The 15985-nt window shown below is 37.0% G+C and overlaps 1 protein-coding gene across 1 annotated transcript; it reads left to right on the top strand.

The window, feature by feature from the left end:
• Positions 1 to 4836: 4836 nt before the first annotated feature.
• On the top strand, positions 4837 to 12141 carry LOC117627801 (pleiotropic drug resistance protein 3-like). Its single transcript, XM_034360051.1, has 24 exons — positions 4837 to 5144; positions 5360 to 5483; positions 5564 to 5649; positions 5829 to 5913; positions 6114 to 6273; positions 6367 to 6443; positions 6526 to 6579; positions 6681 to 6771; positions 6866 to 7167; positions 7260 to 7541; positions 7632 to 7945; positions 8061 to 8221; positions 8298 to 8401; positions 8485 to 8638; positions 8724 to 8867; positions 8984 to 9063; positions 9163 to 9495; positions 9687 to 9977; positions 10048 to 10131; positions 10209 to 10342; positions 10532 to 10759; positions 10985 to 11156; positions 11235 to 11489; positions 11585 to 12141. The coding sequence occupies exons 1-24, from the start codon at positions 4837 to 4839 to the stop codon at positions 11849 to 11851; spliced, it is 4290 nt and encodes a 1429-aa protein (XP_034215942.1). The 3' UTR covers positions 11852 to 12141.
• The last annotated feature ends 3844 nt before the right edge of the window (positions 12142 to 15985 follow it).

Below are 15985 nucleotides of genomic sequence, written 5' to 3'. Positions count from 1 at the left end.
CTAAGTTAACTTCCCTCTCCTAATTCTTCCTAATTTTCTATGGAATTTCATATTGATGTGATTTTAAATAGTTGAGTTGAACTTTATAGTTAATTTGGATGTGTTGAATGATAAGTTAATATGAAATTTAATGTTAAAATGTATGATAAATATTTTTTTTATGCAAAAAAATCGGGGATTCGGGGCGGGTATGGGGGATAGTCCCCCGACGGGGATGGGGACGGGGATTCCCCGAAACCTAATAAACGGGGATGAGTTCGGGGATGGGGGCGGGGATGGAGAGCGGGGATGTGGATGGTATTATCATACCCGGCCCCTACCCGACCCGTTGCCATCCCTAAACATGGCCAAAAAGAGTTGTGAGGGATTTGCTTCTCCACAATTTCTTCTTTTGCTTAAACAAATATCTGAGCAATCAAACCAGGCTTGATGAAAAAGAGGAAGGCGAAGTTGATTGCTCACACGTACAATTAACCCATTGCTCACCTGTATAATTATCCCACTTGGGTTGTTTCAGACAAAGCACATGCAACTAAAAATGGGATTTATAATGGACATCGGGCTCGCTTTCTTTCATGATAGTGTGTCGCACAATAATTTGATCATTCCAAGGGAAGAAGATATGGCCCACATGGACAAACAACATGACACTCAAACTTTGGTTTACATTAGGCATCGGCAGGGAAGTCTTGGCACCCACATCTACCGTTCGTAGTATGAAAGCACAAATTGCCCACTGGACACGTGGCATATCCACTGTGAATAACCAGTCTCACATCGAAATTTTACACAATTTGCATATCTCTTAAGGTTTATAAAAGAAGCACAATTTCTCAAAATGGAGGTAATCTGAACTCTCGGCATACTACCCATAGATCTGTTCAGTTCGCTTATTAAATCCGTACTTATTTAAGCATCGAAGAGCCTTCGGCCGGTACCACACCAATGTCCTAGGTCTTACTGAGTGGATACTCTTCTTGCAGGATCCACCTCCTCGAGGCCCAACAAAATCCGAAGGCCCAGACATCACTAAGTTGAGCCCAAAAATGCCGAATCACTTTTTCACACCAACAAATAACTTGTTTACAACATACACGAATTAAGCAGTTACTTTAATAGTGTGTGCGTACTTTTGCATTCAAGTTCGAATTTCTATTTTCCTAATATGACAACTGATATATACATAGCCACATTATTTGTTCAACATCAATATATGATCATGAAATTTGATAGCCAATTAATTACTTGCATGTCATGGATCAGATGGCTAGTTATCATTATATTAACAATATTATTTTAAGAAAAACAATTTGAATTGTGTCAATATTTTTCTTTTTCTCACATATTACGTGGTGTTACATTTACATATAATAGTTACGTGGTGTATTCTTTTTCTCACCATACTCAGTAGAAAATATTATGCAAATTTATTTATTTATTTATGGATCCGAGATGAATCATGAATGCAAAAGATGCCCATTGGGTCAAGGCCTTTTCTGACCTAGTTTTCCAGTTGGTTTCACACAGAGTCTCAAGCCTCAAAAGTTTGATTCTTGGCCATCAGTATGATCTTTTTTTTTTTTTTTTGTGTTATAAATTTAAAATAATCAGAGTATGGGAAATCAACTGAATATTGAGAGTAGAATTATATTTGCTCTTTGTGGTGTTTACACTGACAGAATTTCTTCTCACTGACACTCAGATTTCTCACTCTTTCTTCTTTCCTCTCACTCTTCCTTTCTTCTCTTCTCTTCTCCGTTAGTACACCTTTGCAAGTAGGAAGAGTGCCTATTTATAGGCAAAGTAAATGGCACCCATGAGTAAAAAGAGAGACATCATGATATTTCTACCCAATCATCACTATTCACTTTTTGACAATGTAGGCTTCACCCATTCTCCTTTACAACATTTTGGTGTTTTTTCTTAGGCCTCATCATTTGGCCCACGGGCTCATGGGCTGATGGGGGCCCGCCCAGCTCGGCCCATTATGGGCTTTGAGATGGCCCGGCCCGCCTTGGGCCGGGCTAGGCTTGGGCTTGGGTGTTTGAAGCCCGGCCCGGCCCGGTTAAGCCCAAGAAAGTCCGATCCGGCCCGCCCACAAAAGCCCGGGCCATTAGGCCCGCATACATATATAATTATGTATAAATAAGAGTTTAGGTTTATGATTATATCACTCACTTAAATCACATATATAATTTGTTTCATTTCATTTACTTTTCTTTACTCATTCCTAGTTTATAATTGGATGATTAGCACATTAATTTTCATCAATTATTAATTCAACAATTATATATATACAGTCCCCTTCTATTGAGGGATCCCTCAAATAAAATTATTTGAGGGACACCCTTTAGGGTACCCTACAATTTTTTTCCCAATGATCCAAACCATCTATTTTTTAGGTCTTCATTCATAGATCATCCTTACAAAAAATTAGACAAATCGGAAACCGTTTCGACATCCAATTGTGTCTTACAAAATCAATGAACACGGTACTTCAAGAAAATGCTAAAATTTCAATAACTTAATTGAGTGGTCAAATGATATCGGATTCAAGTGATTTTTTGTAGAGATGATCTTTGAATGAGTATCTACAAAATAGATGGTTTGGATTAGTGAAATACAATCCGGAGTGGGCCGACAAGGGGTGTCCCTCAAATAAGCTTATTTGAGGGATCCCTCAATGGAAGCTCTCTGTATATATATATATATATATATATATATATATATATATATATAAGATAAACAACATATCACATCACCAAATATAATCATATCACGAAACATAATCGTACCACCAAATATAATCATGCTTTTCTTGAACACATCACCAAATATTTGCATATTTATTCATACCATCCTTTAAAAAAATATTTTTTTGATACTTATTATTTTAAAAAATTATTTCTTAAAACGTATTACGATCTAATTATGTAATAACCTCAAAAATAATACCAAAAATAATACTTGGTTTTATTATTTTTGTGGAAAATCTTATAAGTTGTGTGACTTTATTGGGTGTTTTATGAATTTAGTTTGAAGTCAAAATATTGGAATTAAGTGAATTTAATCTCAAATTTGAACTAAAATGCCTTTATGATTTTTTGCTAATGAAGTAGGGCCCGTTTAGGCCCGGCCCGGCCCGATGGGCTTTCTCAAACCCGGCTCATGGATTGGGCTTGAGCTTTGAATTTTCTAAAAAATTCCGGCCCGACCCGATATTTTTCTTTCTCCTCTTTAAAGCCCGACCCTACCGAAGCCCATTAAATAATGCTCAGCCCATTGACGAGCCCTACTTTTTTTTTTAAAAAAAAAATCAATGTCATTTTGTGAGATTTGAAACATCACCAAGCCACTATAATTTCAAGCAGCCTGCAAAAGTGTGGAAAAGACTATATAACATGACATGATGTGTCTCAACTCAAGTTTTATAACATTAACGTCACAATTGGTTGCATCAGGAGGACAAATATTTTGGTTGGTAAATGGTTAAATCCTAAACATGCAGATCCCACTAAGTTTCATACTATTCCTTGCTTTATTTTGCTTTTATCACATAATAGTACCAACTTTATTGTGTGAAAAGGCTTTTGAGTACGCAAGTAATTGTCGTATAAGAATAAACGTGACGGAGCCAGAAATTTTTTCTTTTTTCAATTGTTACGAAATTATCTAAAATACTTTAAATATCTTAAAAAGTATATCGAGCTATACATAGATTGAGGAGCACAAGACCGCCATCACAGACCTGCATCTGGCTCCGTCTATGAAGATAAACAATCTTAACCATTTGAATTACACCCTTCTTACCTACAAGTGCTTGGTTATTTTTCCCTTCTGCTACTGATTGATAAATCGTACTAGTATTTTTAGCTATTCAACCGTACTAGTAAATATAAGAGTGTTTAGATTCTGAGGCCCACACTTAAATAATGCTGTCCCATGCATGCCCCAACAGCACATCACAGACTAAAATTAAAGTCTTGGTCATTTCAACAATGATTTTATTATTTTAAACCCGAGAATGTGAAAAACGATCAATTATAATACGGACAAAGAGCATGATCTTCTTCTTCTTTTCTTTTTTTGTCTTCATCTCTGATGTTGATATGGAAAAGAAAAGAAAATTATGGGAAATGTTTACTGATTTCTGCAATAAATCAAGGCCGCGTGAACAAAGAGATGAATTTAAAATTTCAAGAATTAAACTAGCAAGCCTCTCTCAAAAATAAATAAATCAACTAACTAGCAAGGACAATCTTTATTGTTGGGACAATCTTTAAGTTGACTGTTAGTTTCAAGGTCTTTTTCCCATTAACTTTGCGTGGAATTTGATTACAGAAGAAAACTGTGTACATACGAAGTGCAAAAGATGTTATGAACATATCTCTTTGTGACCTCCCTCCACTAATGTAATGACAGTGGGGTACATGACCTCTATCTCTGTTGCAAAAAAGCAAGGATTATTCAGCAGGAAAAGAAAAGAGAAGAAAAAAAAGAAAAAAAAGCTACTTGGGCACGTCAGTATTTTGACAAGGACTGAGCTTTGCTGGAAATGGACTGCCATTTCTACCAGTTCACATTAGAAAAATATATGTGCAAGCCAACTTAAGAATGGTTTTGTCTAGCAAGCGCTTACAGCACAAGTGGTTAAAAGCATTTACCTCTGCTGCATCTAGCTCGTAAGTTTGATTTTCCCAATTCTCAGTATCGCTTGTATAAAAAAAAATGCTCTCTCTCATATTTAGGATTGACTGTTTAAGTCAAGTGAAGGTTGACTAACACTAAGTTATAAATTGAAGGGGATCTTAGAGCACAGAGCAGCATATTATTCAAATGGAGCTAACACCAGTTGAAAGAAATGTCCACTCAATCATAGAGGAGGAGGATGAGGAAGTTCAGCTGCAGTGGGCTGCAATTGAGAGACTGCCTACATTAAAACGCCTCAAAACCTCACTTTTTGATGTTGGTGGTGGTGAGAATGGAAGCGGTGGAAAAGACTCGAAAGACTATGCAGGGAAGAGGGTGGTTGATGTTACCAAGTTAAGAACACATGAGAGGCATCTGTTCATTGAAAAACTCATAAGCCACATAGAGAATGATAATCTGAAACTTCTACAGAAACTGCGAGAAAGAATAGACCGGTATTTATGCTTTAAAGTTTGATCTTATGGCTGTTTAAGTTTCAATTTTGTGGAAAAATGTAGTTTGTAGATGTATTATCAGTTTCTCAATCATGCACCTAGTGTCTTTTAGTCTGCTCATTTCAATTATCTTCATTTTATGGTTGTGGTGGCTACACATTGTGCTGGCTGCTCATATGTGCATTTTGTTTAGCTAACAAGAAGTTTTCTTCTAGAGTGAATGTGAAACTGCCGACTGTGGAGGTGAGGTACAAGAACTTGTTTGTGGAAGCAGAGTGTGAGGTAGTCCAAGGAAAGCCGCTTCCGACGCTATGGAACTCTCTTCTAAGCTTGTTATCAGTAAGTATATGTTTTGAATTCAATCTAAGTGGAGATATCTTGTTCTTACTAAGCTTGATGAAGGTACAACTTTTGAACAGGTTTTTACAAAGGCAATTTGGTTCAAATCTGTAGAAGCCAAGATAAGCATTCTAACAGATGTCAGTGGCATCATCAAACCATCAAGGTCTTGTATGCATGTTGAATTGCTAAGACTCTAGAACCCATTTTATCTTTTTGGATAATTATATTCCAAAATCAAATAAGGAAATATTAAAATCTGAGAAACATATAATCAGTAGATCAAGCCATAGTTTCAAATTTTCAGTAAACAACTTTTTACTCATAAACATGGTTTAAATGCAGGCTTACTCTCCTTCTTGGTCCCCCAGGCTGTGGGAAAACCACCTTGTTACAAACTCTTGCAGGAAAACAAGACAAATCTCTCAAGGTGAGCATTGCAAACCACCTTCTTTTTTTAAATAGTATTGATCAAGAAAAGACATGATTATGCATGCCTATCCATATTAGACATGTAGGTCCTGAAGTCTTTTATATGTTAATATTCAAAAACTCAGTATATAATGGAGTGTATTAGTGAGTTAAACCGTGTACAATCGTCATAAACTCAGACTTTTTTTTTTCCTTCAGGTTTCAGGGGAGATTTCTTATAATGGTCACAAGCTAGATGAGTTTGTCCCCCAGAAAACGTCAGCTTACATAAGCGAATACGACCTTCACATACCTGAGTTGACCGTGAGGGAAACAATCGACTTTTCTGCCCGCTGTCAGGGTGTTCGGAGTAGAGCTGGTGCATTCCTTATGCCCTTCTGCGTTTATTGTCATCAGGTTAATCGTGTACTTCTTGTGACAAATGAAGTTCAATTTCGTTTTGGCTATGTAGATATAATGATGGAGGTCAGCAGAAGAGAAAAAGAAGCGGGAATAGTCCCTGATCCAGATATTGACACCTACATGAAGGTAGTTGCGAAATCTTCTAACATTCCCTCTAGTGAATTTTAAAACGGTGTTAGAGGCTTAGAGGTTAACATAATACTTGCAGGCAATATCAGTTCAAGGACAAAAGAAAAATCTCCAAACCGATTATGTTTTGAAGGTAAATTTTCTCCCAGCAGTGTTGGCATTAAGTACTTGAAAAACAAACAATGTTTACTCACTTAGACATGCAAATTGAATTACTATATGTTGGTCTCTTAGATCCTCGGACTGGATACCTGTAGTGACACAATGGTTGGTGATGCATTAAGTAGAGGCATTTCAGGTGGCCAGAAGAAGAGGCTGACAACAGGTAGTAAATCTTGAAGTCAAGCTAAATTGAATTTCATTACTTCCCATGTATAAATATTTCAAGCATAACATTCCTTTATCTGTTTAATTCTCAGGAGAGATGATTGTAGGTCCCACAAAAGCTCTATTTATGGATGAAATATCGACGGGATTAGACAGCTCTACAACATTTCAGATAGTTACCTATCTCCAGCAGTTGGTGCACATCACAGATGCAACTGCATTGGTATCACTTCTTCAACCAGCACCTGAGACCTTTGATCTGTTTGATGATGTAATATTAATGGGAGAGGGGAAGGTAGTTTACCATGGTCCTCGCAGCCACGCACTTCAGTTTTTTGAAGACTGCGGTTTCAAGTGCCCATCAAGAAAGGGTGCTGCAGATTTTCTTCAGGAGGTGCCAGAACGTGCTTTATTTTCTCGTTTCTCCTTTTGGCAAAAACTCCAAAAGCAGAATAATAACAATGATCTGCTTTCCACCATTTACAGGTAATCTCAAAGAAGGATCAAGCACAATACTGGAAGCACGATAACATTCCCTACAATCATGTTTCAGTGGATCAGTTATCACAACTTTTCAGAGCAAGTTACTTAGGAAATAAGTTAGACGATGAGCTCTCAAAACCGTATGATAAATCGCAGTCCCATGACAATACCTTATCATTTACCACTTACTCTGTGAGCAAATGGGAGTTGTTCAAAGCTTGCATGGCCAGGGAGCTGCTTCTTATGAAACGAAATTCCTTTGTCTATGTCTTCAAAACAGTGCAGGTTTATTGTCACTGATATCACTATTCAGGGTTTTACTTCTGCAGCTAAACTCCAAGACACTGACATATTTTCATTCTCCTTTTTCCACAGCTTATCATCATTGCATTTATTACAATGACAGTATTTATAAGGACTCAGATGGCTGTGAATTTGACAAGCGCAAATTTTTTGTTGGGCGCATTGTTTTATACACTCGTTCGACATATGACAAATGGCGTTGCAGAGCTGTCCTTGACTGTTACTAGACTTCCAGTAGTTTACAAGCAAAGAGGATTCTATTTGTACCCAGCATGGGCGTATTCTATTCCGGCCTCTATGCTGAAGGTTCCATTTTCATTCATGGATTCAGTGCTTTGGACTGCCACAACTTACTATGTTATTGGGTATAGCCCAGAAATAAAAAGGTAAGAGGCAGTTTATAGTCACACAACAGAACAAGAAATTTTAGACCAGTAAATCACAATGCTTCACTGTTGCTTATGTTTTATAGAATTCCTTCTTTTTCCCAATGCTTTTTAGGTTCTTCTGCCAGTTCCTTGTGCTATTTGCTCTGCATCAAGCATCAACATCCATGTGTCGTTTGGTTGCTGTAATTTTCCGAACTATGGTTGCTGCAACAACTTGTGGTACTTTTATCTTAGTGGTAATGTTTTTATGCGGAGGCTTCATTTTGCCACGACGTAAGTCCATTCATAGTTTTTTTTCCCTTTAAAGTACATGCAATAATGACTAGGCTAATAAGGGGTGATTTTTCAGCCTCTCTACCTCCTTGGTTGAGGTGGGTATTCTGGTGTTCTCCTATGACTTATGGGGAAATAGGTACAGCTCTAAATGAATTCCTTGCTCCTCGCTGGCAAAAGGTACAAGGAAGATGATATAGTCTTTTAGTCCCTTGCCAAGTCACATAAATATGCTAACACCTTCAGTTAATTTTTATGGTTAGGTTTCAAAGGGAAACACAACCTTAGGGAATGAAGTTCTAACCAGTCATGGTCTGAACTTTGATGGATCTTTCTATTGGATATCGGTAGGAGCATTATTCGGCTTCACAGTACTTTTCGATCTTGGATTTGCTTTAGCCTTAACTTACTTAAATCGTAAGTTCAATTTAATTGACGGATGATAATGTTTAGTATTACAAGACATTTTGTCAGTTTACTTCTAAACTCTTCCTAAATACAGCTCCAAATATGTCTCGGGCTATTGTTTCGGAAAAGAGATTATCTCAACTACAAGGGAAAGATGCTTGCAACACCAGTGCTCAGTCAGAGAATGTATCAACTCCAGCTGATCTTTACCACAATGTGGGAGAAAAGTTAAATTTTGGTGAGATTAGACAGTTACTAACTAAATTAATTCTCAATTTCATATCTTACATTTGAAACAATGAACGAGAACTATTAGTTACCGAATTATTAGAAGAATCGGTTGGTGTTATACAGGGAAGATGGCCCTGGCTCTGCCATTTGAACCACTGACAGTGTCATTTAAGGATGTGCAGTATTATGTTGATACCCCTCCGGTAATCAAATCATACTTAATATTCACATAAAATTATCATTGGTTGTTGCCTTGAGGAAAACTGATTAGTTTTTATGTTAACTTCATTCCCTCTGCAAAGGAAATGAGAGAGCATGGTTTCAAACAGAAAAAGCTTCAGTTGCTTAAAGATATTACAGGAGCATTCAGACCTGGAATTCTTACAGCATTGATGGGTGTCAGTGGAGCTGGGAAAACAACTCTCATGGATGTTCTTTCTGGAAGGAAAACAGGAGGTACTATTGAAGGAGATATAAGAATAGGAGGGCACCCCAAGGTACAGAAGACATTTGCAAGAATATCAGGTTACTGTGAGCAGACTGATATACATTCTCCACATATCACAGTAGGAGAATCAGTTATGTACTCAGCTTGGTTGCGGTTGCCACCTGACACTGATCCAGACACAAAATCTGTAAGATATTCTCTCAACTTCTCAACCACACATGTTCCTTGAGAATTTATTACAATGTATATAGGAAACAATTTGAGTTTGAGTTAGATTTCACAATATAAGATATAAAAAATTGTCACAGGGCCATTCCTTGGGTGTAACAGAGTTCAATGCACTGCCCTCATAGTATACTTTTCTTATCTATTTCGCAGAGATTTGTGGAAGAAGTCATTGAAACGATTGAACTGGAGGATATAAAAGATTCTTTAGTCGGGATTCCTGGACAAAGTGGCCTATCCACTGAGCAGCGTAAAAGGCTAACAATTGCAGTGGAGCTTGTTTCCAATCCATCCATAATATTTATGGATGAACCTACATCAGGTTTAGACGCCAGAGCAGCTGCAATTGTCATGCGCGCAGTGAAGAACGTCATTGACACAGGAAGGACAACTGTTTGCACAATTCACCAACCAAGCATTGATATCTTTGAGTCTTTTGATGAGGTAGCCTTCAGTCCTAAAATTAGACCAAAAGATAGAAGCGTGTAACTAAGGAAGACATTGATTTTTGCAGTTAATTTTGATCAAAACGGGAGGACAGATCATCTATTCTGGAATATTAGGACATCAATCGAGTAAACTAATCGAATATTTCGAGGTATGCTCATAGTTTCAGCAGTGCATGCATATAGAGTTGCTGTATATTACTAACTCCAATATGCCACCATCCAACAGGGCATTCCTGGTGTACCAAAAATCAAAGATAATTACAATCCAGCAACATGGATGTTAGAAGTTACTTCTGCTTCGGTAGAGGAAGAACTTGGTTTAGATTTTGCCAGCATTTATAGAGAGTCTACTCAGTATAGGTGGGTGTGTATGTTATTACCATTACTTGAAATGCATACTTTATCAGAAGGCATCCCATGGGATTAATTTCTTTGTGGATTATGAATGTTGAAAGTAAACTAGTCCATCTGTTGAGCAAGTTAAACATGATCATCAGGTTTTTTACTTCAGGTGTTAAATCAATCATAACATTATTTTTTCTTTTGCAGGGACACAATTGAGCTGGTAAGACAGTTAAGCGTGCCAAAGCCGGGTTCAAAGGACTTGTATTTTCCCACTCCTTTTCCTCAAAATAGCTGGGTGCAGTTTAAGGCATGCCTTTGGAAACAACACTTGTCCTACTGGAGAAGTCCGGAATACAATCTAGCACGTTTCATGTTTATGATTAGTGCTTCAGTGTTGTTTGGGATAATCTTTTGGCAGAAAGGGAAGGAAATGTAAGCCCCATTTTCTCCCTTCATATTCATACCCAGAAGTGACCATTCATATATTTCAGAAAAGAAAAAAAGGAAAGAAAACCATTCATGTAAATCTTTCTATATTGACATCTGTTACTCATGAAAGGAATTAGGTCTTTCATAATAATAGTTATTTCAAAATAAAAATCAAAAGCACAAGAACTTTGCTAACTTCTAAATCCTATGTTTTCCATTTTCCTGAAGAAATAATGAGCAGGATTTGTTGAACATACTTGGGTCCATGTACATTGCTGTAATATTCTTGGGCGTAACCAATTGCAACTTAGTTCTGCCTTATGTGGAAACTGAGCGCACTGTTTTGTACCGGGAACGATTTGCTGGGATGTACTCATCAAAGGCTTATTCGTTTGCGCAGGTTCGATATTAACAGAAAATTTTAACATCTCTTGATTTATACAGGATCAGCCTTAACTATATATGTTTAATGTTGCAGGTGGCCGTGGAAATGCCATACACAATGTTGCAAGCAATTCTGTTTGTGATTATAACATACCCTACAATAGGGTATTATTGGTCAGCTACTAAGGTTTTTTGGTACTTTTATGCAACATTCTGGACATTTCTGTACTTTGTGTATCTTGGGATGCTGATTGCTTCGTTGAGCACAAACCTGGATGTTGCTTCCATTTTGGCAACTGCAGTCTACACCATATTGAATCTTTTCTCTGGCTTCCTCATGCCGGGACCGGTAAACGAATTCAACTCTTTCTTAATCTGATGCTGGAATTAATGCGGTGACATGTACAGGGAAGCTGACCATTATGTTGTATATGTTTTATGCAGAAAATTCCTAAGTGGTGGGTTTGGTGCTATTGGATATGTCCTACATCATGGTCCCTAAATGGCCTCCTGACCTCACAATATGGAGACATGAACAAAGACATCCTGATTTTTGGGGAGCATAAAACAGTTGGTTCCTTCCTACAAGATTACTATGGTTTCCATCATGATGGTTTAGCCCTTGTGGCTATTGTTCTCATTGCTTTCCCAGTTGCTTATGCGTCTCTATTTGCCTATTGCATTGGGAAATTAAATTTTCAAAGAAGGTAGAAAGAAACCTATTTTTACCGACACGGGTTGGTTCAGTTGGTAAGGTCCTTGCATTGTGTGTCGCCCCACTAACGTTCGAGTCCCATTGCCAGCAATTCCGAGTTTGGTGGACAATTTGTATATTCCTCTGTAAATCTGAAAAGGTCTAAGGTTTGCCATGGCCCTGGGTGTGGGGGTAGCCTCTCCCTTCCCTAAACTTTTATTTCATCAAAAATAAGAAAGAAGCCTGTTTTTGTCTATATGTCTGTCCTATGTTGGATTGTTGACGGTTGAAATGTATCACAAGAAAACTTGGTGCAAATTTTGTATTGGTAATTCAACTACAAGATCGTAATTAAAACCATCTGTGCTTGGTTAATTTCCACATTTGCAAAAACTTTTTAATTTACATTTCTGGGTTCTGATAAATTCTACTCTTTTAAGCTATTCAAAATTAAAAGAGGTGAAATTTACAGACCCAGATCAGGGTCTGTTCCAGCATGTGGCAGGCTGGGCTCATGTGCGGCCCAAATTTATGTTAAATAAATATTACCCACACTTTTCTCTCTCCTCTCTTTTTTTTTGCCCGGCTCTAATTTTTGTTAAAAAAAATATTACATACACTCTCATCTCTCTCCTCTCCTATTTTTTTAGGGTCCATTCCAATTTTATCCACTTACCACTTATTTTTTAATTAAAAAATGAAGTGTAAATGAATAAAATTGGAGTGGAGAAATCACCACTCTTTTTTTATTCTTTTACTCACACTCTCCTCTCTCCTCTCTCCTCTCTCTTTTTTTTTATTCTTTTCCTTACACTCTGTTGGAATAAAAAAAATCACATTGGAACGTGGGATTAAAAAAAGGTGGGGGGAAGTTTGGAAAAAGGTGGGGGTCTCCAACCAATGAAAATGTTTAAGTGGGTTGAGTGGCTCCTATTTTTGGGGGAGTTGGTTATTCATTTTTTTAATATAAATATTCTGCATTAAAGAGAAAAAAAAAAAAGGAGGAGAAAGGAGGACAGAAAAACAGGAGAAGACGACAGAAGAAGAAAATTGTTGCAGAAGGAAAATTGCAGGAGCACAAATACAAGAAGAGACATTTTCACAGGTAGATTGATCCTGTCAATTAATTCTTGTTGGGTGGCAACCCTAAAATCATTCTCTTGGATGATAAATCCATAATGGGTGGCAACCCTAAAATCATTCTCTTGGATGATGAATCCATATTGGGTGGCAACCCTTAAATGATGAACAACAAATCCATGAGAGGATTTCTGTTTAACAAAGTTCTGCCGAGCAAAAGAAAATCCTTTGAAATGGATACAAAATATTGGATACAAAATCCATCATGGGTGTGTAACCCTCAATCAAATACCCTGAATGGTATATCCATTTTTTTTGGGCATAAAATTCATTCAGTGAGTTCTCAAGAGCACAAATCCAATTTGGGTACATAAAAATCAGCAAATAAAAATCAGCTGTGTGCACAAAAAAAAGGAACAAAGCTTGAAAAGGGAGGCCACGTTTGTACAGTCTATCCTTTGAATTCTTCATCTGGTTGCGCAGCAAACCAAAAGCAAAGAAAAAAAAAAAGAGCTCAAAGGGAGAAGGCTTCCAAGAGAAAAGGGAGAAGGCTTCCACTGAAAAGAAAATAAACGGAAGAAGAAAAAAAAGGGAAAGTGGCGTCAGCCACTTTGTTTCAAAAGGAAGAAGAAATTCAAAGCAAAAAAGGAAGCAGCAGATCAAGAAGAAACAGGAGAAGAAAAGCCAACAAGCCAAAACATAAAAAAAAAAAAGATGAAGGTGATACAAAAAAAAAAGGTGTCTTTCCAAGGACCATGAAGAAGGTGGCGTCAGCCACCTTGTTGAAATTGGAAGAAAAGACAAAAAACAAGGACAAGTACCTTTGTACTTTGACAAACTGACGTGTTGCCTTCAAGCTCCCATATTTCCAATGGTTTATGTGGTCCAAGTCTGCCTTCAAGTTCCCAAGACCTCAGATTAATATTTTAAATGGTTTATGTAGTCTAAATCTGACAGATATGAGCAAAGCAAAGGTCTTGCTTTGGTTTTGGCGTCTAAGACTCTAGGCTCCGTATTGATTGTGGCAGATGAGTGGCTGAAGAGATATATAATTGGGTCCAGTTTGAATTGATCCAGATAAGGATGGGAGTGGCTCAGTTTGGATCGATCTCTACTTCTCCAAATAGATATCAATTTCAAATGCAACTAGCTCTCAAAGTTTTTCTGACATGGACCTTTTGTTTATGGGCCAACTAAAAGGCCCGAAAAACAAATTGATGGGTCAATAAAACAAATTACCCATTAACTCTCAAAAGCCCAAAATATTTCATGGGTTGGTCCAAATAAATTATGTGGTTGATGGATTAATCCTTAATGGGCTCATTAAAATGCCCCTTTTAATTTTCTTTGGACATTAACAATAAAAATGGTACAAAACCATTCCAAAATTTCCCATGGGTCATCTACCCATGAAAATTCCAATGAGATTAAATTCAAATATCTCAAACACAAATTCTCAATTAAAGGGCCACACTCACCCATTAATTTCAAAATTTTCCCATAGGATACCTACCTATGAAAATCCCCAAATTATCTCAAATATACAAATTCTAAATTATTGGGCCATACATACCCATTAATTTCTAATTATTTCCCATAGGTCATCTACCTATGAAAATCTTCAAATCGTCTCAAAGACACCAACTCTAAATTATTGGGCCACACTTACCCATTAATTTCTAAATTCTTGGAACTACGCAGGTTTGATCCCATCAAGGGTACGTAGGCAGTCTAACATCCCAATAGATGAACATCAAATTTAAATATCTGGTTTATTTTAACAAAATTTTGCCAAAAAAAAAATTCCCAAATTGCAAATGTCAACTTTAGAAAATTAGAGGGTTAATCAAAATTGCTCACTAATTTTTTGGGACATTGACAAAAAGAAAAAGTGGTACAAAACCATCCAAATTTTTTTTGGGTCATCTACCCATGAAAATTCCAATGAGATTAAATTCAAATATCTCAAACACAAATTCTCAATTAATGGGCCACACTTACCCATTAATTCCTAAATTTCCCATAGGTCATCCATCCATGGAAATTCCAATGAGATTAAGTTCAAATATCTCAAACACAAATTCTCAATTAATGGGCCATACATACCCATTAATTTCTAATTATTTCTCATAGGTCATCTATCTATGAAAATCCCCAAATTATCTCAAATATACAAATTCTAAATTATTGGGCCATACATACCCATTAATTTCTAATTTTTCCCATAGGTCATCTACCTATGAAAATCTTCAAATCGTCTCAAAGACACCAACTCTAAATTATTGGGCCACACTTACCCATTAATTTCTAAATTTTGGAACTACGTCGGTTTGATCCCGTCAAGGGTACGTAGGCAGTCTAACATCCCAATAGACGCAACCGCAATCAAATTTAAATATCTGGTTTATTTTAACCAAATTTTGCCAAAAAAAAAACTTTCCCAAACGCAATTGTCAATGTTTAGGAAAAATTAATGGCATAATTAAAATTACTCATTATTTTTCTTGGATATTGACAACAACGAAAGTGGTACAAAACCATCCAATTTTCCATGGGTCATCTACCCATGAAAACTCTAATGAGATTAAGTCCAAGTCTCTCAAACAGAAATTCTCAATTAGTGGGCCACACTTACCCGTTGATTTCCAAATTTCGAACTACGTTGGTTTGATCCCTTTAAAAGGGTACGTAGGCAATCTAGAGATTCAATCTAGATGCAACCATCCCAAACATATTTCCATATCGAATCCCTGGTTTATTCAGCTAAATTCACTCAAACTCCTCAATCAAACCCATTCAAATTCTTCGTTTTGTGATGAGTCATTTATTCATCATGAATTTTTGAACTACGAGTGGCTTGATTCCCGCAAAGGATACGTAGGCATCCTGAGGTTGGACTTGGGAGCAGCTGCAAAATCAAACACACACGTTCTGTTTCTTTATGATGGAATCAAAGGGTTTTCCCTTGAAGCAAAGGATTGTAATTAAGAGACTTGCGTCTCGAATGGGTCGAACCTAAAATAATAAAACCCCATTATTTAATTAGTGGTGGTGAAATTATATTAGGAAGA

This window comes from Prunus dulcis, chromosome 1 (genome assembly GCF_902201215.1).
Source record: "Prunus dulcis chromosome 1, ALMONDv2, whole genome shotgun sequence".
NCBI lineage: Eukaryota > Viridiplantae > Streptophyta > Magnoliopsida > Rosales > Rosaceae > Prunus > Prunus dulcis.
This window is presented reverse-complemented; position numbering and strand designations above follow the sequence as displayed.

Excerpts from the sequence above, each read along its gene's own strand:
- LOC117627801 (XM_034360051.1), top strand. The coding sequence starts at position 4,837 with ATGGAGCTAACACCAGTTGAAAGAAATGTCCACTCAATCATAGAGGAG. Across the intron at positions 5,914-6,113 it reads AACAAGACAAATCTCTCAAG|GTTTCAGGGGAGATTTCTTA; the intron begins GTGAGCATTGCA and ends TTTTTCCTTCAG. Across the intron at positions 7,946-8,060 it reads TATAGCCCAGAAATAAAAAG|GTTCTTCTGCCAGTTCCTTG; the intron begins GTAAGAGGCAGT and ends AATGCTTTTTAG.